The sequence below is a fragment of the Sciurus carolinensis genome, chromosome 2 (assembly GCF_902686445.1).
Source record: "Sciurus carolinensis chromosome 2, mSciCar1.2, whole genome shotgun sequence".
NCBI lineage: Eukaryota > Metazoa > Chordata > Mammalia > Rodentia > Sciuridae > Sciurus > Sciurus carolinensis.
The window spans coordinates 23,917,273-23,939,865 of NC_062214.1; the positions used below are offsets into that span (position 1 = coordinate 23,917,273).

General features: G+C 38.9%; 1 protein-coding gene and 1 pseudogene across 11 annotated transcripts in view; both read right to left on the reverse strand.

The window, feature by feature from the left end:
* Window positions 1-22,593, reverse strand: part of Cbfa2t2 (CBFA2/RUNX1 partner transcriptional co-repressor 2) — a 145,499-nt gene that overhangs the window by 31,396 nt on the left and 91,510 nt on the right. For 10 of the 11 annotated variants that reach the window (XM_047538726.1, XM_047538725.1, XM_047538733.1 and 7 more), the window contains 3 exons: window positions 18,867-19,010; window positions 14,193-14,434; window positions 454-543 (listed from right to left, as the gene is read on the reverse strand). In XM_047538726.1, the coding sequence (XP_047394682.1) occupies window positions 454-543; window positions 14,193-14,434; window positions 18,867-19,010 (476 nt within the window). The remainder of the gene's footprint in view (window positions 1-453; window positions 544-14,192; window positions 14,435-18,866; window positions 19,011-22,593) is intronic. The other variant, XM_047538736.1, reaches the window with a different exon arrangement.
* LOC124972620 (adaptin ear-binding coat-associated protein 1-like) lies at window positions 9,268-11,082 on the reverse strand (annotated as a pseudogene).

Here is a 22,593-nt window from a genome sequence, read left to right on the forward strand (position 1 = left end):
TTGTGGAGACACGGAACATTGCCTTCTCACCTCCCACAGACCTTAGGGTAAGATCAAGATGCAGAGGCCCCTCCTTTGTTGACAGCCTCCTTTCAGATAACACACTTTTCAGCCTCTGCCCACACCCTAAAGATTTACTGGCCAGGAAGTTCCTCAGCCTCCACAGACCCCACTCACCTCCTCCTCCTCCCTTTACTTGCTCCTTCTGTGTATTATCAACAATGACTGCACAGTTTGCACAAAGATCGCAGCTCAAGGCTATTACGATTCTCATCTCATGGAGCATGAGCCTAACGTATTTGGCAAACTGCATCCACACCTCTCTACCAGCACAAATACAACAATGATATGAAAATGTGGCAACCCACCCTGATTTAGATCAGGTAACAGGGATTCCTGGGTCTTGAGGAAATGTTGAATGTAAGTTACACTCAGTGGTTCTCAGAGAATTACCTTGAGGAATGGAATCACAAAAGGACGAAGGGGAAAGTTTGTGGCCTCTTGGAGCTTGCAATGGAATTCTTCAATTGTCACTGTTGAGTTCTGAAAACAGGAATAATGCTGTTATCCAACTTCCAAAACTTATCACTGACTCAGTGCTGAACCCTTTTAAATCATACAGAATTTATTAACTCTAATCTCACTCAAAAGTTAACTAAATACTGTTTCCTTTTCTCCTTCGGTACTGAAGATTTAACCCAGAGATGCTTTACCACTGAGCCACATCCCCAACTCTTTTTGTTTTTATTTTGAGACAGGGTCTCACCAAGTTGTTTAGGGCCTTGCTAACTTGCTGGTGCTGGTCTTAAACTGGCGATCCTCCTGTTTCAACCTCCTGAGCTGCTGGGATTATAGCTGTGCACCACTGTGCCCAAAAAATGCTGTTTTTTGATTATTAAAAAAAATTATTTGTTCTAACTTGTTGTACATGACAATGTATTTTGACATATCATGCATACATAGGGTAATAAATTCCCATTCTTGTGGTTGTACATGATATGGAGTTACTTACACTGGAAGTGTATACACAAATGAACATAGATAGGGTATGTTCAATTCATTCTACCGTTTTCCCACTCCCACCTGCCCCCAACATTGTAAGTCAGCATCTGCATATCAGAGAGAACATTTGGCCTATGGTTTCTGGGGATTAGTTTATTTCAGTTGGCAGGACAGCCTCCAGTTTCATCCATTTACTGGCAAATGCCATAGTTTCATTTTTCTTCATGGCTGAGTAATATTCCATGTATATATGTACCACAAAATGCCGTTTTATTAATGGAAGAAATTCCACCACCCCAAATCTAAATTCTCTCTGGGGAAGAACAGGCACTGCTTTCCTCACAACCCATGAAGAGAGGTTCCCCTCCATTGAGGGGGTTCACAGCACATCTCAAGTGTACAATTCTTCTTGTATGAATCCAGAATTAAAAACCTAGTGCCACACTTTTTTAAAAGTTCCTTTTTTTTTTTTTTTTTTTTTTTTTGGGTACCGAGGATTGAACTCAGGGACACTCAACCACTGAGCCCCATCCCCAGCCTATTTTGAATTTTATTTAGCGACAGGGTCTCACTGAGTTGCTCAGCACCTTGCTGCTGCTGAGGTTGGCTTTGAACCCAGCCTCCCAAGCTGCTGGGATTAGTGGCGTGTGCCACCATACTCCACCTAAGGGTTCCTTTTTTAAGGCAAGAATTCACGCTTGCTGTGCAAGAACTCTACCAGTGAGCTACATTCCTTGCCCTAAAATTTCATTTTTTCATAGGCTCAGCCCACCTCCTGGGCATAACTTTCTCAATTTTTCTAAAGAAAACGTTAAAAAGAAAAACAAGGGCAATAGGAAGATGCATTCTATCTTTAAGTGTCCTGTATGCTTATCAGAACAACTGCAAGAGGCATAGCACCACTGGTTATTACTCTAGCACTTCTCCCGTATTTTCAAAAAAAGTCTACACTTTGGAAAGCAGCCATTACAGGAGCTGGAGCTGCCTATTAAGCTTGATCAAGATGACAATGTGGGCTGGGGCTGGGGTTCAGTGGCAGAGCTCTTGCCTAGCATGTGTGAGGCACTGGCTTTGATCCTCAGCACCATGTAAAAATAAAGGCATTCTGCCATCTAAAAACATACAAGTGAAATGAATGAATGAATGAATGAATGAATAGATAAATAAATAAACAAAAATGACAATCTCCCAAAAGCACTGAAAGTCTATAGGGGAAAGCCAGTGGGGAGTCTGGCTGGGACTAGTGAAGTCCTGGGCAAGAACCTGGAGGACACATGTGGCGCCAACACCAAGCAGTTCTGGGACTACTTTGGGTTACTTAGAGAATGATGTGATGCCATCTTGTGATGTTCTCTGGGGAGCCCTCAATCCCCAGCCCCATATCAAGCCTCCAGAGCTTGCAGCTGAATGGGGACTCCTTGTCCTCTACAAAGGAAAACATTACTGCTGTTGTACTGCAGGGTCTTCAGGAGTCCTCCCCACTCACCACTGCAATCTTTTTGGAATTACTGCCCTAGCACGCGGCTCCCTTCCTCCTTCCTCTGCCGGGTCCATGGACAGTTAACCAGCTTTTTGACTGGATTCCTGGCCCCTTCCCTCATCCCCCACCTTCACCTCTGGTCTGTTTGATGCCATCTGGCACCTTTTTTTGGCTTAACAGTCACTGTCCTTGTAAAGTTTTTTAGATCAATAAAGTCAGTGGTCTTTATTAAAAAAAAAAAAAAAAAAAAAAAAGTCTACACTTTAACAATGAATCTCAGGGAATAAACAAAAAATACTTTCTTCAAACTTCATGAAATATTTATATTTTAATTTCCTAAAACAGTTTAATAACAAATTAAAACAAAAATTTTAAAACTTGGGTATTAATCTGAATTCTTATTCCTTTGAAAGAGCAATTATCATTTCTATGAATTTATTTTTAGAAAATCAAGTGTTCTAAGGCATAACATGTAACATACAAAATTATTCATCAGCACAATATTGCTTCTCAACAACAAAACCATATAGGTCCATGAATAGGAAACTGCCTTAAACAATTACAGTACAGTCATATCACAACACCAGGTGGGGCGGGGGTAGATGCATTAAGGAAAAGTGTCTACAATATACTGTTAAGTAAAAAACTAGTAACAAGACACTGTTACCAGTAACAATATACTAGTAACAATAATTAAGTAAAAAAGTAGTAACAAGACACTATGTCTTCCAAGAATCCACTTATGAAAATTACACACACACATATATTATATAGTAGTTCTAAGTATCTGGAAGGACATTCACAATAGCAATGTTATTTCTGGGTATCAAATTATATTTTCCAAATATATGCAATTTCTCACTCAGCAAAAATTAAGATTTCCTTTAGGAAAAAAGAATGTATTCCATTTAACCATGCTAAATGAAAATGGTTAAACGATTTCCCTCATTTCATACTAAAAAATTTTCAACATTTAAAAAAATTCCTCCAATTCTAAAAACCAAGAACTTGCGTTTTAAGTACATGACATTTGTACAATTCAATTCAACCAAAGTAATCTGTAATACTAGTAGTCTGAAATAAAAACTAAGTGTAAGAGAATAATACTCATTTTAAAATGAAGGCAATCTGGTCTCAAAAAGCATTATAAGCCCCATGTGGTGGAGCACGCCTGTAATCTCAGCAGTTCAGGAGGCTGAGGCAGGAGGATTTCAAGTTCAAAGTCAGCCTTAGCAACTTAGCAAGGACTTAAGTAACTTTGTGAGACCCTTTGCATATAGTTGTTTAGTCATTTTTACAAATAACTGATAATCAAGAGGGAAAACAAAATAAGACAACTAAGTGCCCCTGGATTCAATCATAGGATTCACCCCCATCCTGCTGCCAAAAAAAAAAAAAAAAAAAATACACACACAAGTGTTGAGTGGAAACTTTTGTCTACCTTTATCTTGCCTGGTTTATGATATGATAAAGTTGTCTCAAATATTTCCTCCACATACACTGACAACTATATCAGACAACATTGGAAATCTCACAAGAAAATAAGCCTATTTTATTTACCTATATTTTAACTCTTTCCATTTTTCTTTCATCTATCCTGTTTCAGGATTCCCTCATTTATTATATGCATTGTTTTAATAATACCCTTTAGCCATTTTTTTTTTTAGGGTGAGTCTGTTGGAGAAAAATGCTCTTCATTTTACTTTATCTGAGAATGTCTTGATTATTTCGCCCTTCATTCCTGAAAGATATCACTAGGTAAGAGTGTAGCATAGTGGCAGAGTACTTGCATAGCATTCATAAGGCCTTGGGTTTGATCCCTAGCACTGCAAAAAAAAATTTTTTTTCAAAACTATAGTACATACAGAAGGATACTATCAATGGATATATAAGATTCTGGGCTGACAATTTTTTTCTTCAGCACTTCAGAAAATGTGCCACTTAATTCTGGATTCCACAATTACTAATGAGGAATCCATGTCACTGGAATTTTCTCCTTATAGGCAGGATGCTTTGAAGTTTGCTCAGCTTTTTTGAATCCAGATTTATGTCTTTGGTCAGATTGGGAAAAGTTCAGCTATTACTTCCAATACTTTTTCAGAGACATACTCTTTCTGCCTTTCTGCTCCTCGAATGTGACTGTCATGTTTATTACAGTCGCTCAACTCCCCGAGGCCCTGTTCATTCTTTTTTTTTTTTTTTTTTTTTTTTTTTTGGTACCAGGGATTGAACCCAGGGGCGCTTAACCACCAAGCCACATCCCCAGCCCCTCTTTAGATTTTATTAGAAACAGGGTCTCACTGTTCTAAAATTTCCGTTTGGTCATTCTTTACACAGTCTTTCTCTCTGTTGAGCTTTTGTATCTTTTCATTTGTTTGCAACGGATCACTGAGGCAATGTTTTATGAAGGCTGCTTTAAAATCCTTGACTGATAATCCCAACATCTGTATTGGCTTTGCTTTTGTGGGAATTGATTGGTTTTCTTTTCTCATTCTATGAGATATTTCTGGTTAACTGAATCACAAGTGATTTTTTATTGTGTTCTGGATTTTGAGTTTTGTGTTTTACCACTCCAGATCAGATCTCCTCTGACACTGCCCACTGGGGGAAAAAGGAGGATGCTTCATGGATACCTCATGTGGGGTATGATCCCAACACCCTGCTGGGTAGGGTGAGCTCAGGTTACCCAGCAGGACTCTGATGGGAGTGGTGCTGGGGAAAGGGGTAGAGATGGGTGGGTGATATTTGGATGAAGTAGTGTGAATTTATTTTTTTGCAGCAAGGGGAATTGAACTTAGGGGTACTCTGCCACTAAGCTACATCCCCAGCCCCTGTTTATATTTCACTAAATTGCTACAGTTAACTTGCTGTCCTCCTGCCTCAATGAGTAGCTAGGATTTAACCATTATGCATGAGACGTCTCACGATGCTCCATAAAGCCTTATGCTTAATGGTTAATTTTTTGAAAGCTTCCCTCTGAGGTCAGAAACCAGATAAGGAGATTCACTCTTTTCTTTCTTTCTGGTACTAGGAATTGAACCCAGGAGCACTTAACCATTGAGCCACATCCCCAATCCTTTTTATTTTTATTTTGAGATAGCATTTCCCTAAATTGTTACAGGTGACCTCAAACTTGCAATCCTGATACCTCAGCCTCTAGAATCAGTGGTATTATGCCCAGCCACTCTTTTCTTCTTTATTCAATTTAATCCTGAAAATTCTAGCCTAGGAAATAACATAAAAATTAGAGATACAAATAAAACTGCTAGTGAAGGCAAATTAGCATGTTTCTAGTTTAGTTAAGGTTGCCTATTCAAGAAAATATTTCCATCTTTTATTATAACAAATATGTTTAAGAATTTGATGGGCATAAGTGGAATCAATCTTTCCAAGAGGTAGAAACTTCATGAACCAGGTCAAAAAGGTCACATAGTTAAGTAACAGTGGTTTACCTCTCTGCAGTCTTTTACCCCCTAGTATAGTGCTGGTGCTGGTAGGACCTAATTATAACAGGGAGTAAGCACAGCCAGTGTCGATTGCAAGGTAAATATTTTGTGCTCTGCTTATCTGAAGGGTAGCTTTGCAGTATTTCAAGTACCTTAAACTAGCAGTTCTTTCACACATCAGTTTCACACTTGCATACACAAAAATAACTAGTGTTTTCTTAAAATATATTTTTAGTTGTAGATGAACATAATACCTTTATTTTATTTACTCATTTTTTTAATGTGGTGTTGAGGATCGAACCCCGTGCCTCACACATGCTAGGCAAGTGCTCTACCACTGGGCCACAACCCCAGCCCAAGAACTAGTGTTAAACTTAAAACGGTTCCCTGCTTTTCTTCCCAAACCTACAGGCTGAACAATAACCTTAGCCAGGTGTGGTGGTGCAAGCCTGTAATTATAGCAATTTGGGAGGCTGATTCAAGAATATCAAAATTGAGGCCAGCCTGGGCAATTTAGTGAAACACTGTCTCAAAATAAAAATAACAAGGGCTGGAGATGTAGTTCAGTTGTAGAGCTCCCCTGGGTTTAATCCTCAGTGACATTTACAAAAAAAAAAAAAATCAACGTGTAACCCTTGGGAAAACTGTGTGGCAATAAATACTAAATTTGCATATACAACTGCCATTCAAAGCCACATTGTTGGGTACACTGCACATATGTACAGAAATAAAAACACAGGCGGTCTAAAATGTATGCTCACATAGGCCTGTTTATAAGGTTAGGCCTTATGCTGGCATCTAAAAACTTAAGGGTAAATAGTAACCTACACAGATATAAAACTTTTCCTGCCTGGTACCAGAGGCTTGGGAGGCTGAAACAGGAGGAATCTTGAGTTCAAAGCCAGCCTCAGCAAAAGCAAGGTGCGCAACTCGGTGAGACCCTGTCTCTAATAAAAATAGAAAATAGGGCTGGGCTGGGAATGTGGCTTAGTGGTCGAGTGCCTCTGAGTTCAATACCCAGTACCCCCCAAAAAAACTTTTCCTAACTGAAAAGGTGGAAGCCACTCAAGTGTCCACTGTTGGATAAATGGATTAAAAAAAAATGTTTATACACATACATACACCATAGAAATTCTGACATATGCTACATATAGTATGGATGAACCATGAAAGGAGGGGTTTAAAAAAAATCATTAGTTTTTTATTTTTTGGTACTGGGGATTGAAACCAAGGGAGATCTACATCAAGCTACATCCCCTAGCCCCCTCTCCCATTTTTTTTATTTTGAGGCAGAGCTTACTAAATTGCCTAGGCTGACCTCACACTTAGGAACCTCCTGCCTTAACCTCCTGAGTCACTGGGATAATAAGGCTGTGCCACCATACCTGGCATTTTATTTTTTCTTTAAACACTGGAACTTTTTATTAATTTATTTTTTTATTAATTTTTTGGGATGGGGTCTCACTAAATTGTTAAGGGTCTTGCTAAATTGCTGGGATTACAGGCATGTGCCATCGCACCCAGAAAGACAGGGGTCTTACTGTGTTGCCCAGGCAGGCTCTGAACTCATATTTCTCCCACCCAGTAGACTGGATTTGAGGTGTGTGCCACAGTCCCCAACTCTACAGTATGATCCTGAAGAGAAATTTGTATGCCCTAGTGAAAAGGTGCAAACAACCCCTGGCTCCCTCAGTGGATTTATGGATAAGTAAAATGTGTTATATCCACACAATGGAATAATATTACTTAGCTTTAAAATGGAAGGAAATGTTGACATATGTTATCACATGGATAAGCCGTGAAGATATGCTCAGTATGTTACCAAAAGCAAATACTATATGACTCCATGAATATGTGGCACCTGGAGTGGTCAAATGCATAAAGACAGGAAGCAAAATAATACTTGGGGCGGGGGGAGAGAAGGGAATGGAGAGTTATCGTAATGGATATAGACTAAGTTTTACTAAATGTAAAGAGTTCTAGAGATAGATGGTGGTGATGGCTACCTAATAATGTCAATGAGCTTAATGCCACTGAACTGTAAACCTAAAAATAGTTAAAATGGTACAGCCCCAAGAGGTGGTGCACACTTGTAATCCCAGTGATTGGAGGCTGACAGAGGAGAACTGCAAGTTCAAGGCCAGCCTCAGCAACTTGGCAAGACCCTATCTCACAATAAAAAAAAAAAATTAAAAGGTCTGGGGATGTAGCTTAGAGGTAAGCACACCCAGGTTCAATCTCCAATACCAATGGGGGGGTGGGGAAGGTAAATCTTATGCTATCTTACCATAATTTTTTAAAAAATATTTTTATTAGTTGTTGACAGACCCTTTATTTATTTGCATGCAGTGCTGAGAATCAAACCCAGTGCCTCACATATGCTAGGCAAGTGCTCTACCACTGAGCCACAATCCTAGCCCTTACCATAATTTTTAAAAAAGCAATACTATAAATTCTTTTTTTTTGCGGTGCTGGGGATTGAACCCAGGGCCTTGTGCTTACGAGGCAAGCACTCTACCAACTAAGCCATCTCCCCAGGCCCAATACTATAAATTCTTATGATGCTATTAGGCACTGGGGATACAATGTTGAACAGGACAATGTGAAAATACTCGATACCATTGAACATTAAGAAGATTAAGACAACGAATTTTATACATACCCTTTATGGGGAAGAAAAAAAATTTAGCCCAAATGTGGCTGTTTAAAACAAAGAGATGGTCAGATGTGGTGGCATATACCTGTGTTCCCAAAGACTCCAGAAGCTAAGACAGGAGGACTACAACTTTGAGAATAACCTTGGCAACAAAGAGACCCTGGCTCAAAAATAAAGGGTTGGAGATATAGTTCAGGGTTAAAGTGTCTCCGAGTTTGATTTTCCAGTACCACAAAAATTATGAACAAACAAAAATAGAGACGAGGGACTGGAGTTTAGCTCAGTGGTAGAGAGTCATCTCAGCATGCATGAAGCCCTGAGTTCAACCCCCAGAATGAATAAAATAAAGACATAACTGATGGACACAGCTACACAGTCTTTTCATAACCAGAAAGAGATTCACTGTTTGTTTTCCATATTTTTAATTATCATTATTGCACCAATACAGCATATGCTTTATATATATATATCTTAAACTCTGTTTTCAATTTTTCAGCAATTCAAACACACATTATCATATTGAGAATACAACACAAAGGAAGACTGAGAAAATAGGTTCTAAGCAGTTAGTGTCCAGTGATGCTACAGACTTTCCTTTTAGTGTTTTCTATTGGAATTTTAAAATGTCCTTCCACGGCTCTGTAAGGATAGAGCTTCCTAGAAGAGGAGGCAATAAAAAATAGGGACCCAAATCAGAAAAAATTAAGAACAAAACCCAGGAGAAACATGTAATTTTAAACTAACATAAGAATCCCCTTTCAGCCAGAATGTATATAACAGGTGCTAAGGGAAGAAATTATATCCTCCCATTTAATTCTCAAAATTGCCCATTAACAAACAAAATAGATGGTGTCCATTCATCTGAGGAGGCAAACTGTCTTCACAGCATTGTAAAATGAACGGCAGGGCAGAGGGAAAGGAAAATGATGGGAGAGCAACTTGCTTTTAAGGTACCTTAGCTGGCAGGCATCAAAATCTAAGACAAAACCTGTCACACGTAAAGCTGTGACTCTCCAACTTCCTTCACAAATGACATATATGTAACAGCAGTTTTCTATTGAAGTGCTAGATGGATTGGAAAAGAAATGTTATGGAAAGGGGTCAGATACATGCAGCAAGTCAATGTGGGTACTGAATGAGAGTTAAGGTGCTGGCAAACTCTCTGTTCTACAGATTAGGTTAAAACCACAACTCTTTGAATTAGGTCAAATAAAGGTGTGAACATAAATTAATGCTATGCTTCAAATGTAGCAACTAGATGGAGCTGCAAGAAATTAAACACGTCCATAGAATGTAACATGGAAAGCATAGTCAGCCTGAATGTAATGGAGAAGCTATGAAAAAAACTGTCCATTAATTTTGGTTTGGGGGACAGAAGGAGTTCTTAACCACCCTCAGAGATTGGTGCTCTCAATGTCATTTTTATTCTTCAAGTCTGCCTTTACTGTCTTGCCAATGCTATTCAAAACTGGACCTAGTTGGATGGCTGTGGAGCCTGGTTTGGAGCAGGACTGGATCCAGTACTAAAGTCTCCCCACAAGTCACTGTGTGCAGAAACTAGAGCTGGTGCTGGTGTGTGACAGGTGCAGGAGAATCCAAATCTAAGAGGATATCTGAATCACTGCCTCCATGGTTAGATGATTACCGATGGCAACTGAGGAAGATAGTGGGGGAATAGTGACCTTGCCTCTAGGGGGAGGAGGAAGTAAGCTTAGGCCCCCAGCTACTGTAGTCCTGGGCTTAGAAGCTCCTCCTTTTTGATTGTAATGTTCCCAATACTCAACTTGATGGTCTGTTCTTGACTGAAGCCTAGATCCAACTTGGGACAAATGTCCATCTTCTGAGATTCTTTGGAAACCTCAGATTCCTGCTTCACCCCTTGAAATGATCTTGAAAGGAGACATTAAAGTCAAAGGCATGTCCCGGATCTGTGAATCCAATGCCAATGAACAGACTATGCGCAGTATGATCCTGGATCCAAATTACAAAGTAGCAGCTAGAATCTGTCACTGTCTCCACATCAATACCATGATATTGTTCTACTAGGGCCTGAGCAAAGAGCCCTCCTGAAATTTTACTTTTGAGTTTAATATAGACATTCCTCCCTTTTTAAGTTATTCGTAGACGATCAGTCCAGTCAGGCTGGTTTAACTTCCAGTCAGATGCCCTATAATTGCGGTTGGAGGCCCATGGCAGAATCCAGTAGATGATGACGTCCAGCTTAACACACAGCACAGATTCATACTGCAACTTGGCCACTATCTTGGCTCTCACTGTTTTTGTAAATGAGCTATTGCTAATTAAATTTTACTCTTGAAAAATTATTATTATTATTATTATCATTATTTGTACTGGGGATTAAAACCTGGGGCACTTTTACCAATAAGCTATATTGTCAGCCTTTTTTAGACAGGGTCTGGCTAACTAAACTGCTAAGGCTGGCCTTGAACTTACGGTCCTTCTGCCTCAATCTCTGGAGCTGCTAGTATTACAGGCATGTGCCACCATGCCCAGATTGAAATTATCTTTAAGCACTTACTCTACGTAGAGTAATTTGCCACTAGAATTAGGATAACAATCAGATGTCTGTTCTATTTTCAACTTCGGCATTCAAGAAAAAGTACATTAGTCTAGATCCAATAAGACTTTTTTATGGTAGTCTAAAATTTGACTAGTAGGCCGTATTGTGTAGACCCTTCTGTGATCCCGCATGGAATACCTCTAATGGACATGTGTGATCTCGGAGCCTTTACTTCAAAAAAAAAAAAAAAAAAAAAAAAAAAAAAAAAAAAAAAAAAAGTTTTAAACTTTCAAAAATATAAAAGTAAAATTTGACTAATACGTTTTTTTCAAAAAACAAAATAAGAAAAAATACTACATATACACCAAAACAAGTTTGAAAGTCAAACCAAAACGACAACAACCCCAGATTTTCCCTAATAGGGGTGGCTCACTCACTGTACCTAGACTGATCTTACTAAAAATATATCTAATTTATACTAAACACCTACTTTCCTTCTGGAAGGTGCCAGGAATAGAAGGTCTATAAGACCAAGTCCCAATTGACTTAAGCTTCCCTTGGCAGGAGCACTGTATACATGCTGCTGTCTATTTCCTTTTGGAGAGAGTGCACTATTCATGAGAGGGAGAGAGCACAAAGGAAGCTGGAACATGGATTTCTCCGGGCTCTGCCTTTGTCTCTCTCCTTTATGAACAGGCTGTGTATTCTTATTATGCACCTGTAATAAATCTTTGCTAAAGATGGGCATGGTGGTGTATACCTGTAATCCCAGCTGCTTTGGAGGCTGAGGCAGGAGAATCACAAGATCAAGGCCAGTCTCAGCAACTAAGAGAGGCCCTAAACAGCTTAGCAAGACCCAGTCTCATTAAAATAAATAAATAAAAAATAAAAAGGGTTGGGAATGTTGCTCAGTGATAAAGCACCCCTGGGTTCAATTTCTAGTTGGAAAAAAAAAGTAACTCTTCACTGTTAACTATTAACAGTTAAAAATTATATGCCAAAACTTGAGAATCCCTCTAAGGACTCTTCAAACATAAGGGTGGAACTGGAGACCCAATACTGATGGAAATGTAAATGACTCAAATGTCCATCAAAAGCCAAATGGTATACACATTGTGGCACAGTAAAATACTACATAGCAAAAGAAAATGAACAGCCTATGGTTACACAATGGAGACTATATGTCATTAATGATGGAAGTCATTTATTGCATTCTGTCTTACAGAAAGTTGGTTCTTGCATGTTAGACTTAGAAATCTAAGGAATCAGTTCTAGAAACCTTTTGGTTTCAGAATCCCTATAATTTATGTGGATTACATCTAGTGATATTCACCAAATTAGAAACTAACTGAGGCTGGGGATATAGCTCAGTTGGTAGAGGGCTTACCTTGCATGCATAAGGCCCTGGGTTCAATCCCCAGGACTGGGGAGAAAAAAGAAAAAAAAAAAAAAAAAAAAACCCTCAGGCTTTAGGGCCAGGTGTGGTGGCACATGCCTGTAATCCCAGCAGTTTGGGAGGCTGAGGTAGGAGATTGTGAATTCAAAGTCAGCCTCAGCAAGTTAGCAAGGCCTTGTCTCTACATAAAATATTAAAAGGACTAAGAATGTGGCTCAGTGGTTAAGTAGCCCTGGGTTCAATCCCTGCTACAAAAAAGAAAAAAAAAAAAAAAAAAAAGTATTGACCTATTTCAAAATAATCCATTACATTTAAAATAACATTTAAAAAATAGGGGCTGGGGTTGGAGCTGGAGTTCAGTGGTCAAGCACTTGCCTAGCACATGTGAGGCAGTGGGTTGGTTTATTTATAAAAATAAAGATATCTTTTAAAAATAACATTTAAAAAATAAAAAATTTTCTGAAAGAAATGTACTAAGTGCACTGTTTTACAGTTTTGAAAACTCTTAAATACCCAGCATAACAGAAGACAGCTGATTTTTACTATCTGCTTCTGTCCTGTATCCTTTGCAATATCTCATGTCATGTAGCCCCTAGCAAATCCACAGCACACTTGTCCCCCATTGACCACCTCCCACCTCATCCCTGTATTGGAGATTGAATCCAGGGCAATTTACCACTGAGTCATATGTTTGATCCTTTTTTATTTTATTTTATTATCATTATTTTCTGAGATAGGGTCTTCTTAACTTGCTGAGACTGGTCTCAAACTGTAGCCATGTCCTCAGTCCTTTTTTATATTTTATGTTGAGACAGGGTCTTGCTGAGTTGCTTAGGGCCTTCCTGAGTTGCTCAGGCTGGCTTTGAACTTGTGATCCTCTTGCCTCGGCCTCCCAAGCCACTGGGGATTACAGTGTATGCCACCACTGCACGCTCTTGAAAGAATCACAACAAAAAGGCAAATAAGATCTGACTTAATATGACTATGAAACTAATCCTAACCTTCTGGGGAATCCTAGTCATCCCTTGAATTATACTCTGAGAAATGTGACATTAAGGAAGACTGGTACTGTGATTTTTTAAACCATATACGGAAGCTAATATGCAGGAAGGAGCATGGAACACTTTTCCTGAGGTAAATCATGAAGTATTTAATTTATACTGAAAACTGGAAGATCTTCCCTTATAAACCCAGACAATCAAACCTCATCCAGCTATCAATGTCAGAAAAGTACTCTTATAACACAGGCTCACCACACTCGGCGTAGAAAGAAAAATATGTGTACCTTAAAAATCCTAAAGAAACTCTATGCGTGAGGACCTAAACAATGTAATCCTTTGATACTATTTATTTAGATGATGAAACTTACAATTTTACAAGTCATTATTCTGAAAATTAAACTTCCTACTCCTCTATTCTCTTTGGTTTGGAAACAATGCACCAGGGACTGAATATATTAAATCACAGAAAACCTTGCATTAACTTGGTTGGACCCCAGCAGGCCTGCTGAAACCAGTTTTAAGCCAAATCCAAAGCTTATTAGTATTAAATAAACATTATCATCGATGATAAACATTATCATCGTGAAAGCTATAATTCAACAGTTTTATACAAATTTTAAAAATCTACGACTTCTCTGCTGGCTGTGGATGTGAGCCATGCATTCAGGGCAACAGAGATGCCATACTTACCACCAGTGCAAGAACGAGAGTCCGAACCTTCTCCCCAATCTCAGGGGAGATGTCATTGCCAAACTGCTGCAGAGTGGTGAGAAAGCGTTTCAACTTGCTGAGTTGCCGAGCTCCACAAGTGGCTGGTAATTGCTGATTTGTTAGTGCAGATGAAGTAGAAGAGGCAGGACCATTGCTGAATCTCTGTGGTGGTGATGGGGCGCCATTCAGCGTAGGAGGAGAATGGTTGATGCCATTGCTTACTAAAAGGAAGCCAAAGTTGGAAGACTCAGTTTACAGAACACAAAGGCCTTTGTTGATTTCTTGTTTGTGTTCACTTTCGTTTATTTAAAATTTGTAAAGCACATTTTAAAAGAATATGCAAATCTGTTTCTCTCCTCAACAATACTTATGTATAATGAGACACACTGTCAAGTAAATAATGGTAACAGAATAATGTGTTAAAACAGAAGTGCAGAGCCTGACCTTAATTTTTTTTTTTTAATTGGAGGAGGTATGTTCTTGGTGGCATCAAGTAAAAATCTCCTTTGTCACTGAACAGTGAGATAAAATCACCTAATCCCAAGTTTCAAGCAGATTTTATTTAATCATATCCAGGCTTCAAAAACCTAAGGTGAGCTGGGCACAGTGTTGCAAGCCTGTAATCCCAGCGGACCCAGAAACTGAGTCAGGAAGATCATGAGTTCAAAGCCAGACTCAGAAATTTAGTGAGACCCTGTCTCTAAATAAAAAATAAAAAGGGCTGGCGATGTGACTCAGTGGTTAAGCACCCCTATGTTCGATCCCTGTTACCCACACCAAAAAAAAAAAAAAAAAAAAAATCTAAAATTTAAGTATCTAAAAACATAGCAAATATTTAAGTCAAGACTTTGAGAAAAGTTAAAAAGTTCAATCATGCAGTTGTAGTGGAATATGCCTGTAACCCCAGTGATTTGGGAGGCTGAGACAGGAGGATCCAAATTTGATGTCAGCCTCAGCAACTCAGTGAGACCCTGCCTCAAAATAAAATGGGCTGGGGACGTAGATCAGTGGTAAAGTGCCCCTGGGTTAGATGCCCAGTATCCCGTCCCCCAAAAGAAAAGTCCAATCATTTAATCTTTACCTAGCATAGAAAACTGATAGTTAACCTATGTTATGTCTACACAAACTCATTAATCACAACCATTCTCCTACTTCACTTTTCTTTCCTCTAAACTGGTCAAAGTCACTTGACCATCTCCATGGTCTCTTTCTGGACTGTCCATGGCAACCTCTTCTTCATCCTATATAGATCAGGTATTGTCTTTATGAAGAAGCTTTCTTTGACAAACAAATTGCTGTTTGTTTAAACTTTAAGTTTAAACGTTGGTAGATTTAACACATATTCTTTGTTGCCTATGTACATCCACTCTTTTACTTTCTAAATTATACTTCTTTCCTTCTTTTGTTTTTGGTGGTACTCAGGATTGAATCCAGGCATACTTTACCACTGACCATTATTCCCAGCCCTTTTGATAATTTATTTTGAGAAAAGCTCTACTTAAGTTGTCCAGGCTGGCCTCGAACTTTCGATTCTCCTGCCACAGCCTCCTAAGTAGCTGGGGTTACAGTTGTTAAGTACTATGCACCATACTTATTCTTTCTATATTTGCACTACCAATAGATTACATATTTCTCTCCCTCCCTCGCTCCCCCAACACCTCTCAGGGATTGAACCCAGGGGCACTTAACCACTGAGCCACAACTCTAGCTTTTCTGTTTGTTTTTGAGACAAGTTCTCCCTAAGTTGCAGAAGCTGGGTTTGAACTTGCAATCCGTCTCAGCTTCCTAAATGTTGGGATTACAGGTGTGTGCCCCCACACCCAGCTTAGATTACACATCTTGATGAGCACTACCTTACATATGTGTGTATTTTCTAAGTTTCTGTAAACCATATACACCACATGTGTATTTTTAATTTTTGTTCATTAATTAACAAAGGTTAAGTTTCCAAGAAAATAGTGCTAAATGCTTCACTGAATAAAAGATTAAAGCAGAGGAAAAAAGGGTGAATTCTCTCCTGCTTTCTTAGAAGAGATTACTAAAGCTACTGGAAAGGAAAGCTAAACATTCAACCTCAGCGACCAAGAAATTAGTAATAAAGGTCTGTCATTTCTTCATTTTCACAGAAAGGTCAATTCTTAGCCAAGAGCTGCCCTCTTGACACAATGCAATGAAATATTACTGTGTTTTTAGCCACCATGACATGCAGACTGTAAAAAAGTCTTCTTAATAAAACCTTATGCTTACATTTTCCAAAATAAAATATATCCACCTCCAAGCAGTCAAATGTGGAGGTAAAAAAAAGAGTGAATTTTTATTTATTTATATTTTACCATGTGATATTTCAATACATGTTTACATCAGGGTTGGATTTATATATACATAAACCTATTGCTGGGTGTTAAAATTTGAATAAGCAAGATTTTTGATTGAACCCAAGGGAGCTTAACCACTGAGCCACATCCCCGGCCCTTTTTATGTTTTATTTAGAGATAGGGTCTTGCTAAGTGGCTGAGGCTGGCTTTGAACTTACAGCCTCCTGCCTCAGCCTTCTGAGCTGCTAACATTAGAGGTGTGAGTCACAGCACCCAGCTAAGAAGGGGTTAAATATGTTTCATTTCAAGATAATACCCATGTCTAAGGCTGTTTACCTTTAAGATACAAAACAGAATTTAAGAAAAAGGTTATTAAACTTGGTTGCTTTTACTCTGATTCAAAATGAAGGCTGCATCGCCTTCTCAATTTCAAAGGTTTTGAGAAAATAATAATTAAACCTTCTAATGAAGGCTGTACATCTTACACTCTCTTGACTTTCTTTCCTCCACAACTGCAGTACTGGAGATCAATCCAGGGCCTCACAAATGCTAGGCACGTGGTCTGCCACTGAACTACATCCCCAGTCCTCTCATCTTTTAAAATGAAAAATGCACACACAAAAATTTTGAACGAGTATAACATGCAAGTTGTACAATGGCTAAAACAATACATTTAGCATCTACCACAGTGCTCTGACATTTTCTCGCATTCCACAAAGAGCCAGTGTATTCTGTTTATGAGGCAAAGTATCTACAAGACAGTCAATGTGAACTAGGGCTGGCAGCACTTGCATGAAACGTAGAATTAAATCAAGACATATATGTGTGTATCTAAGCCTAGATTTTAAATTAATGTTTAAGTATATATACATATATATATAGATATATCTATATATCTATATACACTCACTTCAACCAGCAATGTAAGAGTTAGACTACTCCATAAATTCACACCAAAAATTAATATTCCTTTATACTTTGAACATTCTAGGGGTATAAAGGTATGGCACTAGTTTATAATATGCATTTCCCTGATAGTGAGGTTGAACCATTTGTTATATATTTATAGGTTCATGTAATTGTTATGGACTGAATTGTCTCTGCTTGAAAATTCACATGTTGAAGTTCAAACTCTTCATATCCCAGAATATAAATGTATTTGGAGAAAGGGACTTTAACAAAGGTTAAATTAGGTCAAATTACTAGACTCTAATTCAATATGACTGGTGTCAGCAGGTATGACTATGCATAGTGGAAAGGTCACATGAGGACCCAGCAAGAAGGTACATCCACAAGTCCAAGGAGAAAGGCTTCAGAAGATACCAAACCTGCCAACACCTTGATCTTTGACTTATAATGTGCTGAACTTTTAGAAATAAGTAAGTCAACCAATTGTATGATATTGTTTTTGGCAGCTCTACAAAACTAAGACCATAATATTTTCTTTCATAAAGGGACTTAGTGATAGTTGGAATACTTTCAGAAGTAGTTCAATAATTTTATGAAATTTATTTTATCTTTTATTTATTTCTTTTTTAATATTTTGTTTTAGTTGTAGGTGGACACAATACCTTTATTTTTGTGTGGTGCTAAGGATGGAACCCAGGGTCTCACACATGCTAGATGAGCACTCTACAACTGAGCCACAACCCCAGTCCTGAAATTTATTTTGAACCTTATAAATTCATTGAGTCAAAGAATAAAAAATTTACTTAACAGCAAAAGATTATGAAAACAATACACTGCACTATTTCTTCAAAAACCCAAGCTTGTTATAATTCTCAGAAAGAATAAGAAATTTACATTAAAAAGTTAGAAACATGGCTGGGGTCATAGCTGAGTGGTAGAGCACTTGCCTAGCACGTGTGAGGCACTGGGTTCAAGTCTCAGCTCCACATATAAATAAAGGTCCATCAACAACTAAAAAAAAATTTTTTTTAAAGTTAGAAACAACCCTATCTATTTATCTATTTGCTTATATTTTAATAGCATTTTGCTGCTGCTGCTGCTGTTGGTTTTTTTGTTTGTTTGTTTGTTTGACACCAGGGGACTGAACCCAGGATTGTTAACCACTGAGCCATATCCCCAGCTATTTTTATGATTTATTTTGAGACAGGGTCTTGCTGACTTGCTAGGACCTCGCCAGGTTGCTGAGGTTGCCTTTGAACTGGCAATTCTCTTGCCTCAGCTTCCAGAGATGCTGGGATTACAAGTGTGCGCCACCACACCTGGCTACTAGCACTTTGAAAATGTTGAATAGTATATGTGTGACGGAAGTCAGTCATTTAGATACAAATGTCACTCAGAAATACAAACCCAAGTAATTAAGAGTTCTCACATGCTGTAGGAGTAAAGGACACCGGCCTTGGTCCTCCAGGATTTATAGGTGGAAGGGGCGGCATGATAGGAGGTGAGGATCTTGACTGTATCTTCACTTCCACAGGCGATCCAGGCATTGCTGGTACCCTTTTCTCAGAACCAACTGCAGAGAATAAAATAAATGGAGGTCAGAGTTTCCCATAAGATATTTAAAACTGCAACATTAATTTGAAATTCCAACGTTTTCCCAGAAGACTGAAGAGCAAAGAAGATGTTTAGTAAAATGGGTAGAATGTTGGTTTCCAAAAAAGATTATGTCCATTTCCTAACATCGTGATCTGTGCATGTTACCTAAAGGGGACAAGTGATTTTGAAGATGTAATTAGGTCAAGGCACTGCAGAGATCCTCCTGGATAATTTAGATGGACTCTGAATCCAATATGAATGGTGTCTTAAAGACAAGAAGAGACGTCTGGGGAGGTCTGTAGTAAAGCACATGTCTGGCATGGGTAAGTCCCTGAGTTTGATACCCAGTACTGCAATAGACAGATGGATAGACAAGACACACAGACAGGTAGGTAGGTAGGAGACACATACACAGAGGGAAGTCAATGTGAAAATTATCACATAGATCATGTGACAATAAAGGCAGAGACTGAGTGATACCTCTACAAATCAAGGACTGCAGAGGATTACTGGCAAACACCAGAAATTAGGAGAGAGGCATAGAACTAATATCTCCATCTGAGGCCTCAATAAAGGATCAGCCTTGCTAATACTGATTTTGATCTTGGACTTGTAGCTCCTAAACTGTAAGAGAATAAATTTCTATTATCTTAAGGCACCCAGTATGTGGTACTTTGTTTTGTCAACACCACAAACTAAAACAAGGGAACGAGGACAAAGGGGGGTGTGAACTGAAAGTTAACAGCTTCCAGAGTGGCTGAGAAGGAAGAAACCAGGCTCCAAACTTGCAGTACTTCAAATGTATTCTTTCTAGACTTCTTATAAATGAATCAATTAAGTAGAGGTGGAAACAGCTAAACTATAAACTATCTAGGCCAGTAGGCCTCGACTGCACAACATGGAGACAGAATCAAAATCAGTTGTATATGAATTAGTACTTATGATAAACACTAAATTTTTTTGTCAACTAAACTAATAAAGGAAAAGGTGGAGTCAATATCTCCAACATCAAGTACATGTCACTTATAACGTAAATTGTTCAAAAAGATAAAAAGAACAGCTGATTAACCATGAACTATTTCATCCCTGCAGGTAATTCACAATAAGCAGTGGTTGGATAACAGCAAGGAAATTCCAGAAAGAGAAATTAGATAAACTAAATGACACTGAAAAGAGTTCTCAGGCACCAGACATGGTGGCTCATGCATACAATTTCAGTGAAGGTTGAGGCAGGAGGATGGCAAGTTTGAGGCCAGTTTTAACAACTAAACAAGACTCTCAGTAATTTAGCAAGACCTTGTCTCAAAATAAAAAATAAAATGGCAAAGAATATAGCTCAGTGGGCTAGAACAGTGGCTCAGTGGTAGAGTGCTTGCCTAGCATGTGAGATGCACTGAGTTCAATCCTCAGCACCACATATAAAGTAAAATAAAGGTTCATCAACAACTTAAAAATATTTTAAATAAATTAATTAATTAAAGGTATTATGTCCATCTACAACTAAATAAAAATTAAAAAATGTTATTTTCCACCAAAGGGAACTTGGTACTAATAGGCTCACTTTTAAAATGAGTTCTGTTCTCCTCAGTAGTTCCAAGTTTTAACAAATATTCAGTCTCCGGTAACAATCTGTAGTGCAAGGAATGGGCAGCAAAAGTTCAAATCAGAGTATTAAGTCAAAATGTTCTTTCTGTTAGATCGTAGCAACAAAGACAACATACACAGGAGTTCATGACACTAACAATAAGCCCCATCTTTGCTATTCACAAGACACTTTCTTTCCTTTTCTTTATTGACCCAGATTCTTGGCATGCTGTTCAAGCTGGCCTAGGATTCATGATCCTCCTGCTTCAGCTTCACCAGTAGTTGGGACCACACAGCTCTCATGGGACACTTTCTACTGAGAAAAATATTCCCTCAACTTTTTATATTTTTATTTTTTTGGATTGGGGAATGAACCCAGGGGTGCTTTACCACTGAGCTACACTTGTAACCCTTTTTATTTTATTTGTGTGTGTGTGTGGGGGGGGGGGTGCTTGGTATTGAACCCAAGGTCTTGTGCATGCGAGGTAAGCACTGTACCAGCTGAGCTGTAGCCCCAGCCCTCCCCTTTCTAATTTTATTTTGAGACAGAATCTTGCTAAGTTGCCCAGGCTGGCCTTGAATTTGCAATCCTCCTGCCTCAGCCTCCTGATTCACTGTGATTACAGGCCCAATTATTACCTTTATGCTTTTGCAGTGGCCACATTTTGGAAAAGGATACAATGAATAAAGAAAGTCAAGGAAGCTAAGCCTCCAAGTTACAAATCCCCGTCCAAAATGTGTAGTGCTCTGAAAGTCACATGGGTATCACTGCCAGCCCTTGTCATCCCTCTGCTCAGGACATTTTCCCTATGAAATTGATGGTCATCCTGTCTGATTAGTGGACTAATGAACTGTTGCGCTTGCCTTTTTCTCCCTGACAGTGTTTTCTCAATGCCCTTCAAAGAACAGTTGACTCGTTTCCAGCTCTTCCATCTGGGGCCCAGCTTTCTGTAGGGGGTGGAGGAGAAGGGAAGGAAGGAACTGACAGTTGTCTCGCACTGTTATGTGCGTGTACAGTGTGCAACAACCTGGAGGGAGTCTTTCTTCAGACCACCTGCCTTTACAGCAAGGGCGCCAAAGGCCTGAGGAGGGCTTAACAGTGAGATCTGTTTTAACATTCAGCACTTGGCAGGATAAAAAAGGTGGAGCAGACCAGCTGCACTGACAAGATGCTCTTACCAAATGGAAGTTTAGACAGCGAACAAAACCCAGCCTCAGAACACTGTTTACACATTGATACTACTCCTCTCTTACTGACTCCATCAGCCACAAAACTGCAACTCGAGTGTCTCTCCTCATGTTTCAAGCAATACTACAGCAGGAAAGCCATAGGTATGGAAATAGATTTGGTGTGAAAGCTTGTTCTGTTACGCGGGTTTTAGCAAATCATTTTACCTTTCTGGACCTTGTTTTCAACATATGTAAAAGTGAGGGATGATGAATAAACTAGGACTGGGAATGCAGCTCAGGGGAGAGCATTTGCCTTGTATATATTAAGTCCTCGGTTTGATCCCAAGCACCACAAAAAACAAACTGCCTATCAGCCAGGCATGGTGCAGCATGCCTGTAATTCCGGCTGCTCAGAATTACCTAACAATTCATCTATATATAACCTCAGACATGTTGTATGGAATGGTCCAAGAATTTAAAGTCATGAAAGCACCAAATACAATACATAAGATAGCATGAATGTACCTCATGCTGTGTATAACCTGACAAACTCAGCAGTTGCTCAGATGATGGGTAAAGGGTATGTTTCAAAGTAGGCATTTTAACTCTGCCTGGGGTCAGAGTAGGAGCAGAGGAACTTCCTATAGGAAGACAGAAGCTATGACATGCCTTCATGTCATCAGTGGCAAAGTGACTTATTCCTGAATTTTTATGAAATTGATGTTTATATGTTATATTTTGGCTGAAGCCCTTGTACCAACCACATCTTGAGCACTTATCAATTTCAAAAACCTTTAAGTTCAAGC